The 17,932-nt window shown below is 38.5% G+C and overlaps 2 protein-coding genes across 5 annotated transcripts; one reads left to right on the top strand and one right to left on the bottom strand.

Moving 5' to 3' along the window:
• Positions 1-292: 292 nt before the first annotated feature.
• Positions 293-7,879, bottom strand: LOC147473374 (uncharacterized). The gene is given in 8 exon segments (XM_086587529.1): positions 293-1,113; positions 1,319-1,358; positions 1,360-1,515; positions 2,547-2,635; positions 3,202-3,562; positions 4,576-5,266; positions 5,801-6,036; positions 7,581-7,879. Coding segments are annotated over 8 exon segments (2,394 nt in total). The 5' UTR covers positions 7,755-7,879; the 3' UTR covers positions 293-466.
• Positions 7,880-13,158: 5,279 nt separating this feature from the next.
• Positions 13,159-17,837, top strand: ABCG11 (white-brown complex-like protein). Of its 4 annotated transcripts, none has more exons than XM_086587537.1 (11): positions 13,159-13,347; positions 13,669-14,099; positions 14,351-14,640; positions 15,002-15,173; positions 15,259-15,408; positions 15,507-15,635; positions 15,742-15,936; positions 16,274-16,360; positions 16,455-16,727; positions 17,032-17,139; positions 17,247-17,837. In XM_086587537.1, the coding sequence occupies exons 2-11, from the start codon at positions 13,710-13,712 to the stop codon at positions 17,601-17,603; spliced, it is 2,151 nt and encodes a 716-aa protein (XP_086443663.1). In that variant the 5' UTR covers positions 13,159-13,347; positions 13,669-13,709; the 3' UTR covers positions 17,604-17,837. The 4 variants fall into 4 exon arrangements, with proteins under 4 accessions (XP_086443663.1, XP_086443664.1, XP_086443662.1 ...); XM_086587538.1 differs by having other exon boundaries at positions 13,182-13,347; positions 15,259-15,381; XM_086587536.1 differs by having other exon boundaries at positions 13,184-13,347; positions 13,655-14,099; positions 15,259-15,381.
• The last annotated feature ends 95 nt before the right edge of the window (positions 17,838-17,932 follow it).

Below are 17,932 nucleotides of genomic sequence, written 5' to 3'. Positions count from 1 at the left end.
AAATTTCACTTTGATTTTAACTGGAGAAAATAGTCACCAGTTTTTCACCTCTGCATTGCACACCCTTTTTTCACAAAAACCGACAAACCCCCCAAAACCACCTGCATTGGGAATTGGGAATGCTCTAATAACATTGATTATTCAACCGAGTCATATGTTACGGGATAGTAAGTTCGTTCACCTATGATGTCATCCTACCCCACAAAATTCACTGCACTTGTCGCCACTCGCCACCATATTTTACTTAACAAACAACTAAATTCTGCGATACTCATTAAGAAAAGAGCGCAAATTGTGAAAGCAAGGATTTTCATTCTTTTCCCTTTTGCACTACAAGACATCATATTTTATAGACACTTCCGGACAGAACAAATATATATAGGAGTAATAATCAGAAATGAATCTATACATGGGGATCTACTACAAAAAGAAGCTGCTCAATATGGAGAACCAGTTAGGTATTTAATCATGGTCCTCGCATCTTCTCAACAATGTGTCTGCTCTTTTCTTCAAGGTTACGCCTCTGCTCTTCAAATTTTTCTCCCATCTTCTTCCCTAAATCCATCATCTTTGCTTTCCTCCCAACTCTCTTTGAATTCCCATCGTCGCCAATGGGTGTCTGCTTCTCTCTCACTGAAACTGACCTTGATGCTGATTGATTATCTGGGTTTTCCAGTCGGCTATTGTTGGTCTCATATGGTTCTGTAATCAATAGTGGGGTTCTCAATTCTTGCAGAGGCTTGGACGAACTGTTGGAACATGATGGAGTTGAGCCAGTTTGGGATAAACATCCCAAATCCCCAGCTAGTTCACGAGTTAGCTGCTGAACACTTGGTACAGGGTTTTCACGCTTGACCTCTATATGGCAGTTGGCGCCTTGTTTGCTGGATGTGTTAGCTTCAAGTTTGGTTGTAGCATCACAAGGTTGACAGCTGGATACTTCACACGGCATAGAATCATTCACAGTTTCTTGATTAATCCAGACAAATGGCGCGATCTTTCGAGGAGCCCAGTCATCCTTTTCTGCTAACATCCATGGGATGCATACACCCTCACAGTTCGGAAGTACTAAAGTTTCACGGATGGATGCCTGCAAGAGTGACATAAGAAAATCTTCTCAATGTTACATAACATTCCCATAGTGAACCAGGATAACTACCAAACCCTCTCTAGTGACCACATTGAATTATAACTATATCAGCTAGGCGAAATGAATACTGCATATATGTAAATTTATCAGAGAAATATAGTACAGAATATCCTCATTCAGATAAAAGAAAAATTAAAGAATTGAGAGAGAACATCTGCCAGAACCGACCTTTAAACCGATTCCCCAGGAGCAAAGCTACTTGTGCGCTTAGAAATTTTGTGGTCTCCCTACGAAGACTCCAGGTTGAAGTCTATCTCAGGCATTGATGTGAATCCAAACCACAGCTGGTCGGAAGGAGGTGGCTTTATATGTATCCGCAATGTCCCTCGAACTGACAAAACCTTTATTGCCAAGGATATGGGAACCTTCAAGAGGAAAACAAAAAATTAACAATAGCTTAAAACATCCAACTCTACTGACAAATTTACAAAAAATAATCACTAAAACAAGTTTAATATTCTTCAAGCAGTGGCTTTAACTCCCAATGCCAACAAAAGTTGGGCCAACCAAACCACAGACTTGTACACTTCCTCTGTTCTGAAACAAGTCGAAGGAATCAAACATCATTCTACTTCCTCAGATGATTGTGGCAGACAACCACTCCCAAGACGCTGTGAAGTATTGAACTCCAACGCAGAGTCAACTGAGTGGAACCAACTTAGATCGCAACATGGGACTTAGAGAAGCATTGACATGACCTGAAGAGAAGCAAAACTATTGGGTAATGATGACTTATAGCATTCACTTTCAGAATCAATATTTATTGGATTCTGAAGTTCAACCTCTAGAAAATTCCAAAAGCCAAACCATCTGATTTTCAGCTGAACTTCCAGAAAAAGCTGGACTGAACAGTTTGTGACAAGCGTATGATGGTGGTAGAGACAATCAGTGCATGTTTGGGAGGAAAGCCTAGTAATTTTCAGATCCATTCTTGGTTTCAGATCGCCCTTCTCTTTTTTGGTAATTTAATTTAACTGATAGATTATACAAAAGGGGAGGTGAGAGGAGATCACCTCAGGCCACGAGGAAGGAGCAAAAAGAACTACGAAGCCCACCTAACCCTGATACCCACTAATGACATTATCCATAGCATTTAGACAATCAAATGGTTCTGTAATAGAGACAGATAAAACAGAAAAGATATGCAGCAACACATAGAAGGCACTAGCTACAAAACAGTGTGACTCTTGAGTGTGTTTCCCTTTTCTAATTGATGCCCTTATATCAGCATGAGACACGCTCTACAGCTATCTAAGTTTTAATTCTGCTATACTCCAGTAAAATTTTGATTTTCTATCAGTGACAACAAATTACTAAAACTATATAATTATTGGCTGTCTATAACAAGTGTACAAATTAAGGTCACTGCCTAGACAGGGTATTATGATATACTAACCTGTGAAACTTGGTTGGCAATGGAATTCAGAATACACTTCCACCTCGAAATGTAAGATGACTTCCAGCTATTACTCTTTTTCATTCCATCTGCAATCAATTCCAAATCGAAAACACTGCATTAATAATTTAATTGCTATTTGCTGACTCAAACTTTACTGTAAAGCATTTGCATGTGTCCACACAATTTCTTATTGTAGATAAACTATTAGCCCGAAAAAAAAAGGAATGAAAACAAACAATGAAGGCATTCCAATTTCTTATGTTAAACCCAGTTATTTTCTTATACATATTGGAGTGATACAAGGCCAAAACTAACCAAGGCCGTATCCTCTTTTTTTCTCATTTCTCTCCAGACTTTCTTCTTCATTAGCAATAATCTAAATCTCAACTCCTTCCAAATAGAACAATCCGAAAGGTTTGAATTACTATGAGAGTTGAAGTATCAATCTCGAGAAATATAGCAGACGTATAAGAAATAAGACATATGACAAATTATGTAACTGGTAGAATTAGCTGACGAAAGAGGACTGTTGTTGCTGATCAAAATTTGGGACTAAAATGAAAATGATAATGACATAGGAAGTCAGTTCAATATGGAAAACATTTTCTTCTTTTTGTCGGTGAAGATAGAAATATTTCTATTCAGCATTTACCAAACTTAACATCCCCTTCATCCCTCTTCTCTGTTTCATCAACTTTCTCACCTGGAAGCTTCAATTGATTCCCAAAATGCTCAAAACCTTCAAGAAGATCTGATGTTACATCATTAACAGAACCCGAGTCTAAACTTGTATGTACTTTCTCAAATTCAGCTTCTCGAACTTCAAGTCTTGTTTCTATATCTACTACCGCGCCACCAGAATATTCAATGTCGACTTCCATGGCCCAAACCTCGTTCATGTCGGTCGGAAGGACCCTCATACTATGGATATAAGGAGGAATGGTTCCAAGATCTAAGCTAGTACATGTGACTCCACCGATGAAACTTGGGGTCCTCATGTTGGAAAGTGTTCTCTGTTGATGATTAATGAAATTTTTTAGTACTCTATGCATACATCTAGAGAAACATATACTAGTTATTTTTGCTAAACCAAATCATCCAATCATACATAGATCAGGAAATCAACATAAATTAGTATACCAACTAGAGATCAAGTTCTACAAAAACGAGTGGTCCAAAAAGCTGTGTTACATGGACACACCATATTTCAAAAATAATCTGTGTCAGATACGTATCCATGTGTCCGTATCGGACACACACGCACACATATTGTGTGATATACCTTAGTTTTTGATATTTCGCCATGTCAGACACTCCGTATCCGTGTTGGATATGGACACACGTGTCTGTGTCAATGTAACTTGGCCAAAAAGATGAAGATACATACTATATTTCTTAGAGTTTTTATGGTGTCTAAGCATCTAACTTACACTCACACTATGTAATGACAGATGAAGATGACCAGAATCAAGTATGAAGTAGCATACAAATATGATGAATAAGAAGAATCAGATGACTTTTTTGACTTAAAAGAACATGTGGTCTCAAAGGGGTAAACTTTTAAATATTGGAAATAAACATAGGCCAACTGTACCTATTATCAGGAAAAAAAACAGAGAGCGGTGATTAGTATCATAACATCCTATTCCTATCAGTTCTAAATAAAAAAGGAGCAACATCATATATCCGTTCTACATTCTCTTGATACCCTGTTAGACATAGCACCTGATGGGCATGACTGCCAGTTGATATCTCTAAGGTTGTGTTCAGGCAAGCCGTATAGAATATCCTACACACTTAAAATATGACACTGAGCATGTGAAAATCCTACCAACTGTTATATAAAAGCTTCCTCTTTTGGAGGAGCTGGGATATCCTGTCTTATTGGGATTCATATGCTTCAAAGATTTAATTTTGATTATATCAACCTCCTGGGTGGTGGTCCATCAATAACAATGATCCACTTCACCAAGATTTGTGATGCATTTAACTTACAAGGGGACATGAAATAGTAATCATTGACAACCTCAATCCGTGCTTGGAAGGAGCTTTTCATGTCTGTATTTCTTTTGGCGTCAAAGAAAAGCCGAGAGATTAACAAATTCCAGCATAGTGTCCCCTCGTCAATAGGAAGTTTGACATCAAAATCTGCATCAGAGATGACCGGGATCTGACCATGGCTTCCTGACTGTGTAAAAGGTGATTGCAATGGTGGAACTGTGTCCTCACTTAATTGACTGTTGGCGGCTGTCTGTGTTGAAATAGTATTTGTGGATTCAGTAGAATATAAATCTTGGAATGGATGAGAATTTTCACCTATATTTCTCTCTTCACTCGCTGAAGAGAATATCCCACCTCCCTTATTTTCTAAACCACTCTTTGAAGCCTTCTTTGCAAGCTTTTTTATGAAAAGGCGAACCTTTGAAGAAGAGGCATCAGTTCTCATAGCCCTATCCGATGCTGGCTCACTGAAGAACCCTGTGGAGGGTTTCATAAATGAAGGATATCCTGCCTTCAAGGATGTAAGATAATCATGGAACTCTTTGCTCAATCCAGCATACCATGTTTTCCTTTCCTTGTCAACACAGGAAGCAAGTCGGAGGGCTTTACACCATGATTCCTTCTCCCAAGAAGTTTCAAAATACAAGTAACATGTTCTGCTTCCTTTGTAAATCACAGAGCTTCCGCTTTCAACTTTAATCGGGTATCTTTTGGCCCTAAAGTGGCCATCGGGCAAAAAGATCAGATCATAGAAAAAAATTGAGTACCACAAAAAAATTGTTCATTTAACTTGGCTACAACCAGACAGACTGACAGTCGATCACAGTCTTCTGGATGAGTAACAAGAATCTATGTTGAATGCCTAAATATCTATGACATAAGACGAGCTGTAGGAATGTGTGTGTGCTATAACTTGACTTGCTGAAGGCAAACCAGTGTGTGCTTGGGCCAACATGTGCAGGAGGCATGCCAACATGCACTATAATGAAAACATGCAGGAGGCGCGCCGACATATGCTTGAAGCACAAGTCTATCCAAAGGTATGAGGATGAAACTTAAGTAGCATATTCTGATTTAATGGATGAATTGGGCGGGAGTGCTATAGGCATGGGAGATTTCCTGCCTGAGTGTGTACGGGTGTCTATATGTGTTCATGTTTCCAGGAGTAAACTAAAAAATAAACGAGAATGTTGTATTTCCACACCCATGTTTCTAGGATTCTAAAAGAGCACATATTTTGTGGAGATTACCACTTTCTTGAGGAAAGATTTGACGCTGAAACAGATAATATGGTGCAACCAACAAGCTTGATAGTTGCTTGAGAGCCATCTGAATCTTTCAGAATAAGTGAATGGTTTTCGATCTTTGCATGTTTCCTGACAGGTAAAACCTCCAAATTTTCCTTTTTACTCTTTTGCTCCTTGAGTACTTTATCCTCCGACCATACCTTTGGTACCTTTTCTGGTTCTAATGCCCAAACTGTTCCCTGTCATCACAAAATGCACAAAGGATAAATTTAAATTTCAGATAAATCACAAAAGTATGTGCCACACCCTTCCCAGGTTATAAGCATATTACAAAATAAAATGTGCGTATGTGAGTCAAAGATGTTTTGCTTATGAAAAAAGATGCGAGCTGTGAAGCAACTAGATAAAAGATAGATGACACAATTTCTTTATTGGGTTTCGGAGTATAAACAGAGGTTCATTGTCATCTTATGACACTGAAACACTAATGGTTGAATATATATAGTTATGACTCCAAGAATCCATACAATCTAACATAATAGGAGAGACTGGTCCTGAGGACTTAAAGAGCTAAGTGGTGGTCCAGATTTAATATGATAAAGTTAATTTGGGACTAAGATTAAATATTTTGCCTCAAGATATGAGTTCTAACAAAATCTTAAGAGTTTAAGTAGGAAACAAATCCAACTTATGATAAAAAAATTAGCTCCCACGTAAGCATATATACTCCTAAAACAGTGCAACAAAGAACCAAATTATTAGGAAACTTAAGATTCCTAATCCATGAGGTAGAATTCATCGCATCCTAATTATGTAACAATGTGACACTGAAGGCAGATAGTCTACAAAACAGTATTTAGGAGCTTAGATATCTGACAGTGTGTGATAGACAGATTTTCAATTTCCAGTATGAGCAAACTTATTCCATTGACTTAGCTTATTATAGGATCCGGACACAAAGTTTTGCACAAATCAAAACGTTTATTTGTAAATTTTTAGTTAGTTTTGCTTTACACTAAGTTTTCAACAACATATATATATGGCTATATGAACTCCATTTCAAGTGACTCCAAAAAGACTCCACCACTAAATACAATAAATTAGAAGTTGATTTTTGGTGGAGATGTTCTCCACCCAATAGAGATCATCCTCACAAAAAATCAGCTCATTTGAAGATGTATAGCCTCGTCAAAAATCGTTTATAATGTTATGAGATTATCCAACGGCCCATATTTTTTTAATTTCCGTACAACTTTTGACAAAAAAATAGTCCTCAATTCATCTTGTAAGTCCACTTTTAGGAGTGGAGTAACTTTTGGAGTCACTATAAGGTGGAGTTCATATAACCATCTCCTACATATATACACGCTTGATTCAACAAGACAAGAAGCATAAGTAGAACGCATAATTCAAAAGAAAGGAGACAATGAAGACACATGAAGTGCATGATGCCTAGGTTACGAGTTATTCTTAATGCCATACAAATTAAACAAACCCCATTGATTAGTAAATTGGTGCAAGCTCCCTTTTTTTTTGTTGGGTAAAGTGAAATTCCATTAAGCCGAAGCTACCCATACAATCCAAAATCAATTTAACTTTAAAATTGGATAGGCCAAACAACAAAGGGAAAGCCCCACCACCTGTCCAAGCATCTAACACCTCTTAAGAACAAATGTAGCACGTTAACTATTATTAGTTTGTTACAATTATTATTATTGCTGTTCTAGGTAATAAATTGATTGGTTTGAGTGGGTAGACAGAAAAAGAGAGAGAGTGTAGGCACCTGCTTGGAGGGAGCAAAAGCAAGGGATTGTTGATGATGGTCCAATTCAGATGTCGAAATATTATTCTTCTTCTTGTTCAACAAAAATCGGTTCCAGAGTAGAAGCACGCACAGAGCCTCGGCCACGATAATCGCCAACGCCCCTAACAAGAAACCCAACACCAGATTCTTCATTTTTGTTTTTCTATAAATAAATGGCACAGGATCTATCTTTTTATCACTTCGATCCCACGGCACATGATCGATTCTTGAGTTGGGAAGAAACCAGTTCCCAATTTCTGTTCCTATTCCAGAATCGACTCATGTTTCCATTGTGTTGAAACGCCAAAATCAAGATATGTCGCAAATCGCAAATATAATAGTAATTTCCCAATTAGACCAATGCGTTCCAAACTAGACCAAAAAAGCAACTCACTGCACAAATATTGTTGACACGTGCTCATAATATGTGGCATCGAGATCTTTCCGAATTGGGGTCACATGCGTGATTCTGATAACCGTAGCCAAAATACTAAAACACCTCCCAACTTACTCCAATTAGAAAAATATCACGATTACTATGTGTACAACTCAAAAGTTAGAGCATCTTTAGGTGGTAGTATCATTTGTCAAAATCTTCAAATTTGAAGAAAAATTCGGAATTTCCTAGAATTCCAACTCTAGGTGGTAGTATATTTGGCCGCATCACCTATCCGTTCACATTTTTGTTCGCAAGTTTGACAATTTGGATGCAGATGCGGAGCGATATTGGTAATGTCGCCGATTTTTATTTTTTTTAATTTTTTTTTAACTTTGACCAGCATCACGCGCCAGTGGTATTGGCGAGCGTCATTACTAATGTCACGCGAGTTATTTTTTTTACTTTTTTAATTTGGTGCGACAGTGGAAATATCGTCGTGAGTTTTTTTTTTCAACTTGGGGAGGCGATGGTAATGTCACGCGACAATAGTACTGGCGCGCGTGGTAGGGTCTACAATCGTATTTACGGTCGATATTTGTGACCAGTTAGAATTGGTCAAAATTTGCGACCAATTTCTCCAAATTTCTTCTTCAAATTTGAAGAGTATACTACCACCACCTAGAGATGCTCTTATATATGCCAACATGCAAGTATATTCCATCCATACTTATATATATGCTACCATGGAAAGATATTATATTAATGTGTATATATCGACTATCATGCAAAGATTCGCTATGTAGATAGATATATAAATTAAACGGCAAAAATATTCTACTGATATATATATATATGTGTGTGTGTGTTAACGGGCATACCACTTATTTGTATAGAGATGGTATTAGGCAATGTTAAACCACTTATAAGGTAATAGATATGGTAAATATGGAAAAATGTTCTAACATGCTAATATATCTATATGTTCTAACAAAATATATATTACATAGATACAAACAAAACATGAATATATATGATACGTATCATAGCATAGCCGTACAATTTAAAAGATGTAAAACATAGAACCTGTGAGCGTCCCACCACTTTGCCAAAGAAATAAGCGTCCGATCGAGCTCTCGTGTACTTAGTGAAATCTGATCGTACTGATGAAATCCGAGTCAAGAGTGTGAGACACTCAGATCTGTAGCGATCCCCGCTCTGAAACGATTGATTCGACCACGAAATTTGAACTGGTGAAATAAAATTTCACTAGAGATCACGATTGATAAACTAGCTCACAAGAGTAAGGCTCGCGTCTACTAGGAAAACACACGCATCTACGAGTTTTCTCTGACTGCAGAACCACATATTTCTACAGAGTCTTTTAGAAGTTCCTGCAAATCCTTTTCCAAGTCTGGGTCCGAGGTAACTCTTGTGGGGAAAAAAAAAAAAAAAAACCTCCGGTGAGCCGTCCGAGGGCGCGTTCCATGCAAATAAACGGAAACAGAAATAAATAAAATGAAAGAGATGAAAAGTTTAGAGATGGGGGGTTCCCCATTGAGTTAATCTAGGTGTTTAGGGATGTTCCTTTAGTCCTTAAAAGCGTCTGGTAGCCATTTGATATTTCCCCGCCTACCAGCGGGTGACCCGGTTTGATCCGGCAATGTTTGAAATTTGATGTTAGCTCTTTTGATAGATTATTGTATTTGCTACACGAATCCTCAAAAGATACTAATATTCAATGTCACCTTACTCACATTTTCTCGCGAGTATAATTAGAGTAAGGATGTTCATCCAAACCTTAGGACTAGGCCAATTATCACAGCTGAAATTTATCTTTTAGAGGGAACTAGTGAAAAAGATTTGATAGATAGATTTTTACTTCCTAAAAATGACTTATTACACAAATTATCTAGAAATTACAAGTTGTTTTATTAAATGAGATAGAGAGAGAATGATATGGAAAGGATTAACCTACTCATGCAAGAATTAGTTACATAGCTTTTCATTAGAAAACAAGATCACTACATCTCAAGTCCCTAGCGAGATGTACTCATTTCTGAGTCCATCTTGCTAGCTTGTACTACAAAATCAATTACTTCGGATGTTCATTCCTCACACACAACAGACTGCAATATCCTTGTTCAAACATTGTCATCTGCCCTCTCAATATCACAATAAAGCTATACACGTGGCACCTTTGAGAGAATTCCCTTGAGTTATAGTTACTTAGGTTCAAGAGTCTTTTTGTTGTCTTCAGTGGTTGTCAGTACCCTCAACTTTCAACCACTCGTGGCAGACCATGTGCCCAGACTACAAGCAGGTCGTGCTTACGACCTAAGGTCAGGTAGTCCAAACGACCTAGGAAACGTAACCGCTGCAAGCTGGTCAACAACATCATTAATGACAGATCATTACTTCATAACGGAAGGAGTAAAAGCAATCATCAAGACAGCACAAAAGGGAGATCTACGCTTATAAAAGGAGGCATTTTCTCTATTCTCAAGGGAGGCTGACATTCTCTCCATCTCCAACTCAATCACTCAAAATGAACTACATCTTACTTGATTCCAGTTCATCAGAGAACTGGATACGTAGACAACTCAGAAAACCGACCTGAGTTCAGTCAAATATTTTATACAAACCCTATTCTCCGAGATTATAAGGTCATGGCTGTTGTACCTCTACATTGGCGCCGTCTGCCTGTTCATCTTCTTGAGAAAAAGCATTCACACCATTTTCTCAAGCCCACGAAACTTGGTAAAACCACCATGGAAGAACAGTCAGCATTGTTCCATTCAACTATCAATGGCAGCAAGCGAAAAGTCAGCGCTCTAAGAGTTAAGTCAATACTCAACTATCTTTTATTTATACTAATCTTTAAACTTTCGATTAATTCGGATAATTTGTGCACACTTCTATGTTGCAAAGATATACTTCATATTTACTGATCACTTGCAGTCTATCCATACCAACCCGAGGGCTGCAACTACCACGAGATCGAGTCTTCCTCAATACAGATCCAGGAATCAGTGACAATACAGATCCAGGAATCCAGCTTACAGGTCGCTCCTTTTCAGGTCAACTAAGGTGTTGGTTCAACCAATCTCAAGCAGACTTACATCAGCTCAGGTCATCCTCAGCTAGGTCATCCTTCCGATCAGCACATCATCAAGTCAAGTCATCCTCAGCTCAGGTCGTCCTCAGCCAGGTCGTCCTCAGCTCAGGTCGTCCTCACCCAGGTTATCCATCAGGTCAACACATCATCAAGTTAGGTCATCCTCAGCTCAGGTCGTCCTCATCCAGGTCATCCATCAGATCAGCGCATCATCAACTCAGGTCTGACAAAAACATAACAAGGTGCATTTGTAGGGGAAAACAGTGGATGTTGTCCTCAAAAATGGCCACCACGGAGGAAGAGGAACAGTTGGTCTCACAGGTGGTTGTTGCATCGGGTGTTTCTCCTTTAATTCATGTACAGTCTCCGCAGTATTGAAGGCAACCCCTGATGATGACAATACTTTTTTGCTAGCAAAAAAATTTCCGTCGACAGCGGTTTTTTTTTTTTTTTTTGTAGTATAATTATGCTCAGCCTATCGTTGATATATTCCCAATTACCTTAGAGTAATTAATATTTACTCTAAGGTTATTCTAAACCCTTGTATCTTAAGATAGTTAATTAACATAAGAATATTCTGGGGACTAATGTAAATATATTGATATATCTTCATGTTAATTCAACAAGATATAACATATACTACTTTTTCAGTCTTTGTGAGAAGTCTTCTAGTCGTTGATTGGTGGTGTTGGTGAGGGTTGTGACGGCGTTGTTCTCCATCCACTGCATCTGGAGTGTCGTTGTTGCTGTTGGAGATGGTGTGCTCGTGCATCGTTTGATTCTCTTGTTGAAGTGTTATGAACGACTCCTATAGCGTCTTCATCTGATCTACTAATGCTTGTAGTTCTGCTTTCTTGGTGGCTTGTTGTGACCAGCTTCGTGGGCTTGAGAAAATGATATGTGTATTTTCTCAAGAGAACGAACTACTGATTGACATGGAGAGTTCGGTACGACATTGTTCCAGTGAAACTTCACTTTTGATGGCCCAACGTGCATTGTAATTGAGGCAATCTATGAACTTGAGCAAGTAGTATAATAAGTGAGAGCATAATTAAGGATTGTATATATTGAATTTTATCAAAGTTGTATGTAACTTCGCATTGCTGGAGACATCTCATGCACTCTTGGAAAGCTTCCTTCTAATTCACATATTTGATTTTTTTGGTAGACTAGAATACTTGATTCTCACTACATCAAGAAGAAACATGTTAATGTTTGGCAGTTGTTAGTTTAATTATTGATATAGTTGGCAACTTATTGTGTGTTGACAAAAACGTGTAGTGTACTTTTATTATGTTGTTAGGGTCTCCGTAGATACAGATTAGTATTGTTAGCTATCAACTTGAGAAGTTAAGAGACACTGGGCTTAAAACCAATAACTAGAATAAAAAGATTTGACTTATCTTAAGTTTACTACTATTTTTTATTTTATTTTTAATTTTCTTCGATCAATTTAAATACTATTTCAAAACTAACTTCAGTAGCACTTTGTGCTTTCGGTAATATCTAGAGTGTAAATATTGAACATGCAAGTTTTGAACATATGCCACATATACAACAACGTATAGTACCATTTCAAAATAAAATGTCTACAAATTCCTACATAACCTACACATTTGAAAATATTTGAATGTACCAAGATTAATACTAATAAACACCTAATAACAAACCGTGCCGTAAGCACGGATAATACCTAGTATATATACATACATTAACTATTTGAAGAATGCATCGAAATGCGAGACGGAGAAGATAAACTGAAAAGTCAGGCGTTGTACTTGTATTTGATATAAAAATCCGGTAACATGGGAAAAATATGAGCCACTGCCCTATCCCGTACCATATTCTCAATGATCAAGCCCATTGCCTGATTGCCAAGTGCCTACCCGAGCACACTAAGCCCGACTCAATTTAATTCCCACACTCCATCACTAACAATAATAAGTGTACTAGTGACAATTGAAGTGAAGCCAAGGATGGGGGTTGGCTTTTGCATTAAATGACACCCATCTACCAACTCGTCACAAGAGCCCATTAATGAACGAAGTTAAGATTAAAGCAGCGACTATGAAGAAACACTTAAATTATCTTCTTTATTTCTAACTGGAAACTGATCATCGGGAAGGATTATATTGATTGATCAAGTAGTCTGTACTCTGTACGTACTCATGAACGAACCAGTAGTAACGTACGTTCACACCAAAAGCAAACACGATCGATGATCCTGAACGAATGAGACGATCCTGCTGCAGGTTAGTTCCTACTCCCGAAACTGTGCATGGCTTAGCTTGTTTGTTGGTAAATGGCGATCCTGCCTTATCAACTCTCCTTTTTAACTAATTAATATTAATCAGTAATATAGTCCTACGAGTACTAGTACTCGATCATCATTCCAATTGCATCGCTCAGTCAAACCCAACACACATCCCATTTCCCTGTCACACCTTCCTCATTTCTTCATTTTCAGCTTCTCATACGTTCTTCTTCTTGTTTACAAAGAAAGATAAGCAAACCTCCCTTCTTAATTTGTTCTCTCAGTTCCTTCTTTTTCTGTGTGAGTGTCTATCCCACAGGTACACTTGAGAGAGAGAGACAGAGAGAGAGGCTAGACGAAATGAGGAATTCTGCTGCAAATCATGTGATAATGGAGATAGAAGCGAACAAGCCAACAGGAGGTGGTATTGTGGTCGGCGGTTTGAGTCCTCTGAGTGAAACAATATGGAAGGAGAAGACGGACACAGAATTCATCGGAGACGTGTCGGCAAGACTGACCTGGAAAGATCTGACAGTGATGGTCACACTTAGTAATGGAGAGACTCAGAAAGTCTTGGAAGGTCTCACCGGGTATGCCGAGCCCGGAAGCCTCATGGCACTCATGGGTCCTTCTGGTTCAGGTAAATCTACTTTGCTTGACGCCCTCTCCAGCCGCCTCGCTACCAATGCCTTCCTCGCTGGCACCATTCTCCTCAACGGAAGGAAGACCAAGCTCTCTTTTGGCACCGCTGTATGTCTTTTCGTTAATTCCATGTTCCATCTTTATCTATATATTCCATTTCATCGCCCTACATACTAATTAACTAACATTAACGTACTGGGTCGGAGCTAGGATTGTTTCTTTTCTTTGCTATTCATCACTGCTTAATTTCTTTTGGCTGATCTAACTGATAATCTTTTCTTCATGAGCATATTAATGAATGTTTTAATTACCAAGCCTAAGACGAATGTATTTACATTTAAACTTTCAATCAATTTCAGGCTTATGTGACCCAAGATGACAACTTGATTGGTACCTTGACAGTTCGTGAAACAATATCCTACTCTGCTCGTCTCCGTCTCCCTGATAGCATGCCTTGGTCCGAGAAGCAAGCTCTAGTCGAGAGTACCATTATCGAAATGGGCCTTCAAGACTGTGCAGATACTGTTATTGGTAACTGGCATTTGCGTGGGATCAGCGGAGGAGAGAAGAGGAGAGTCAGCATTGCCCTTGAGATCCTTATGAGACCCAGATTACTCTTCCTTGATGAGCCCACAAGTGGACTTGACAGGTGTGTCCCCAACATTGTCTTGTATCTGTTTTCTTCTTTTGTAAAGATATACTCAGTAGTATCAACACGCCCCCCCCCCGTGTTTAATACGTATCTTTCTATTTGCATTTGGAATAGTAAACACCTTCATCAGTCATGTTTTTTATTTTTTTGCCATCCTTTGCTCCTTTGTTTGGGCACTTTCTGTTTCATTTTATCTGAAATATACCTGATATTTTTCCCATTTCATTTTAGAATTCAGTTGTTTTTCTCTTGATATGGCTAGTCTCTGGCTTTTTGTTCAGAAACTCAGTTGTTAAATCATTAAACGTACGTATTTGTCAAATCTTTAGCCATTGATTGTCTTTGTGTTTGCGGACAGTGCTTCGGCCTTCTTTGTAACCCAAACGTTACGTGGTCTGTCTAGAGACGGGCGAACAGTTATAGCTTCAATTCATCAGCCTAGCAGCGAGGTTTTTGAGCTTTTCGATCGCTTGTACTTACTCTCAGGAGGCAAGACTATTTACTTTGGACAGGCTTCAGAGGCATACGAGGTTGAACATTTCTCTCCCATGTACTCCATTTTCTTTACAGTCTATTGGAGACACGTCCTCTGACTGGTAGTGTTATTTCCTGTAGTTCTTTGCACAAGCTGGCTTTCCTTGCCCAGCTCTGAGAAACCCATCCGATCATTTCTTAAGGTGTGTAAACTCCGACTTTGATAAGGTGAAGGCTACACTGAAGGGATCAATGAAACTGAGGGTACCAATTTCCAAATCCGATTCTCTGGTATTGATTGTCGATTACTTATGGGCCATCTGCTTAAACAGAAGTACCCAATAACTTAATTTTAGTGATACATTTGTTATTAAATTGGTTTTGTTCAGTTTGAAAGGACGGATGATCCTCTTGAAAAAATAACCACGGCAGAAGCTATCCGTACTCTTGTCAACTTCTACACCTCTTCCCATTATAGTTATGCTGCCAAAGCAAGAGTTGAAGAAATCTCCAAAGTAGTGAGTATTTGTCCAACTCTCAACTCCTACAAAATTAAACATTTTCAGGGCTGTTGTAGTGTCTACATAAGTTTCAAAGTCATGGCTGGCTTTTTCTTCTTTGCAGAAAGGAACTGTACTGGATTCTGGGGGGAGTCAGGCTACTTTCTTGATGCAGGCATTCACCTTAACAAAACGCTCATTTGTAAATATGTCGAGGGATTTCGGGTATTACTGGTTGAGGCTTGTAATTTATGTCGTGGTTACTATCTGCATTGGCACAATTTACTTCAACGTGGGGACTGGCTACAATTCCATCCTGGTATTTTCTTTATCAGATCGTCTAGAGGCGTTGCCATTTTGTCACTCTTTGCATGATATATCACCTCCTAAATACAAATCCTGATATTTTATGTATTTGTGCTTTACCAAATAAGGTTATAGACTGAATTAGTGAATAAGAACAAAAATATCCCCTACTTTTGATGAGGAGGCAAAAATTAAACAAAAGAAAAACTGTTCTCATAATCCCGGAAAAGATGCCTAAACAGTTTTTGTATTTTAATCTCGTGTGGGTGAAATATCCCTTGAGATGTCCATCTACTTACCTGTTACTGACTAGCTTAATGGCATAACTTTCTGTGATTAAATTGAAACAGGCAAGGGGTGCATGTGCTTCATTTGTCTTTGGGTTTGTCACATTCATGTCAATAGGAGGATTTCCTTCGTTTGTGGAAGATATGAAGGTGAGTTTATTGAATAATAATGCTATAATACACTCTGAATGCTTTAAGCTGTAGTTATAATTCCGAGGTCGCATTCTTTTTGGTGTCCCTGCAGGTTTTCCAGAGAGAACGGCTGAATGGTCACTATGGTGTGACGGCATTTGTTGTTAGCAACACAATCTCTGCAATGCCTTTCCTCATAATGATAACCTTCATTTCAGGAACCATCTGCTACTTCATGGTTCGCCTTCATCCAGGATTTCTTCATTATTTGTTCTTCGTCTTGTGCCTTTATGCAAGTGTCACAGTCGTCGAGAGCTTGATGATGGCCATTGCCAGCGTGGTACCCAACTTCCTCATGGGAATCATTATTGGAGCTGGTATTCAGGTAAGGCGTGCTATCATTTCTGTATAAAGGCTTGTAATCCTCATTTGTTAATTGATTTTTTAAAGTGTCTTGAGTTGAAGTCACATCCCAGTTTTTGCATCTTTCGAGTTAACCTTGAATATAAACACTCATACAATCCATATAATGGATTCTCTCTTCGAGTAACCTTTCAAGAAAATATAAAGTGCGAGTATTTCTAGATTTGAGACCCTACTTTGAGGTTTTAAAAGGCCATGAGACTGAGTGGGCCTTTCTTGAGAAACCATATGAGTACATCATTTGACAAAGTTGTGTTATGAACCAGGGAATTTTCATGCTGGTGTCTGGATACTTTCGGCTCCCAAAGGACATTCCAAAACCCTTCTGGCGATACCCCATGTCTTTCATTAGTTTCCATTTCTGGGCTCTTCAGGTAATATAGAACAACTATTTTGGAGACCATCTAAGTTTCTGTAGAACAACTTAAAACTTGCTAAGAAGTTGTGTGTAATCAAACATATTTGCACTTGTTCAACTCAGGGACAATACCAAAATGATCTGAGGGGACTCGTATTTGACAACCAGCCTCCCAATCCCATCAAGATCCCCGGAGAGTACATCCTGGAAAATGTGTTCCAGATTGATGTGAACCGCTCAAAATGGGTGGATCTCACTGTTCTCTTTAGCATGATTATCATCTACCGCATCATTTTTTTCATAATGATCAAGATCAATGAGGATGTCACCCCGTGGATCAGAGGCTACATGGCAAGGAGAAGGATGCAAAAGAAGATGAATAGCAATCTGAATACAACAGTTATGCCAGACCGGCTTACACAATCGCCTTCCCTCAGGACCTACGTAGCTAACCGCACGTCCGGCAGTGGCAGAAGATAAAAACAGAAGCCCTGCCAAAAGAGAAACAGCATTGCTGTTTTCCATTTTCAATTCATTTTATCAGAATCAAACATGTATTCCATCTTCAGTAACGGCCATATATGTATTTTGCTTTTGTTTATATTAGATTTCCCATAGTTTAAGTTTATGGGGGATTCTGCCATTCTGGTACCTATATATATTTTGTGAAATCCTGGATCCTTGATCGTTCAATGTAAGAGTTACTTGTTAGGATATTGTCCTCTTGAGGGAGCCCCCAGTGGAGAATGACGACTCTAAATTACATGTATGTTCCATATGATTATATATGTATAAGTGGCTAAGTGCTA

This window comes from Coptis chinensis, unplaced genomic scaffold (assembly GCF_015680905.1).
Source record: "Coptis chinensis isolate HL-2020 unplaced genomic scaffold, ASM1568090v1 utg2625_pilon_pilon, whole genome shotgun sequence".
Taxonomy (NCBI): Eukaryota; Viridiplantae; Streptophyta; class Magnoliopsida; order Ranunculales; family Ranunculaceae; genus Coptis; species Coptis chinensis.
This window is presented reverse-complemented; position numbering and strand designations above follow the sequence as displayed.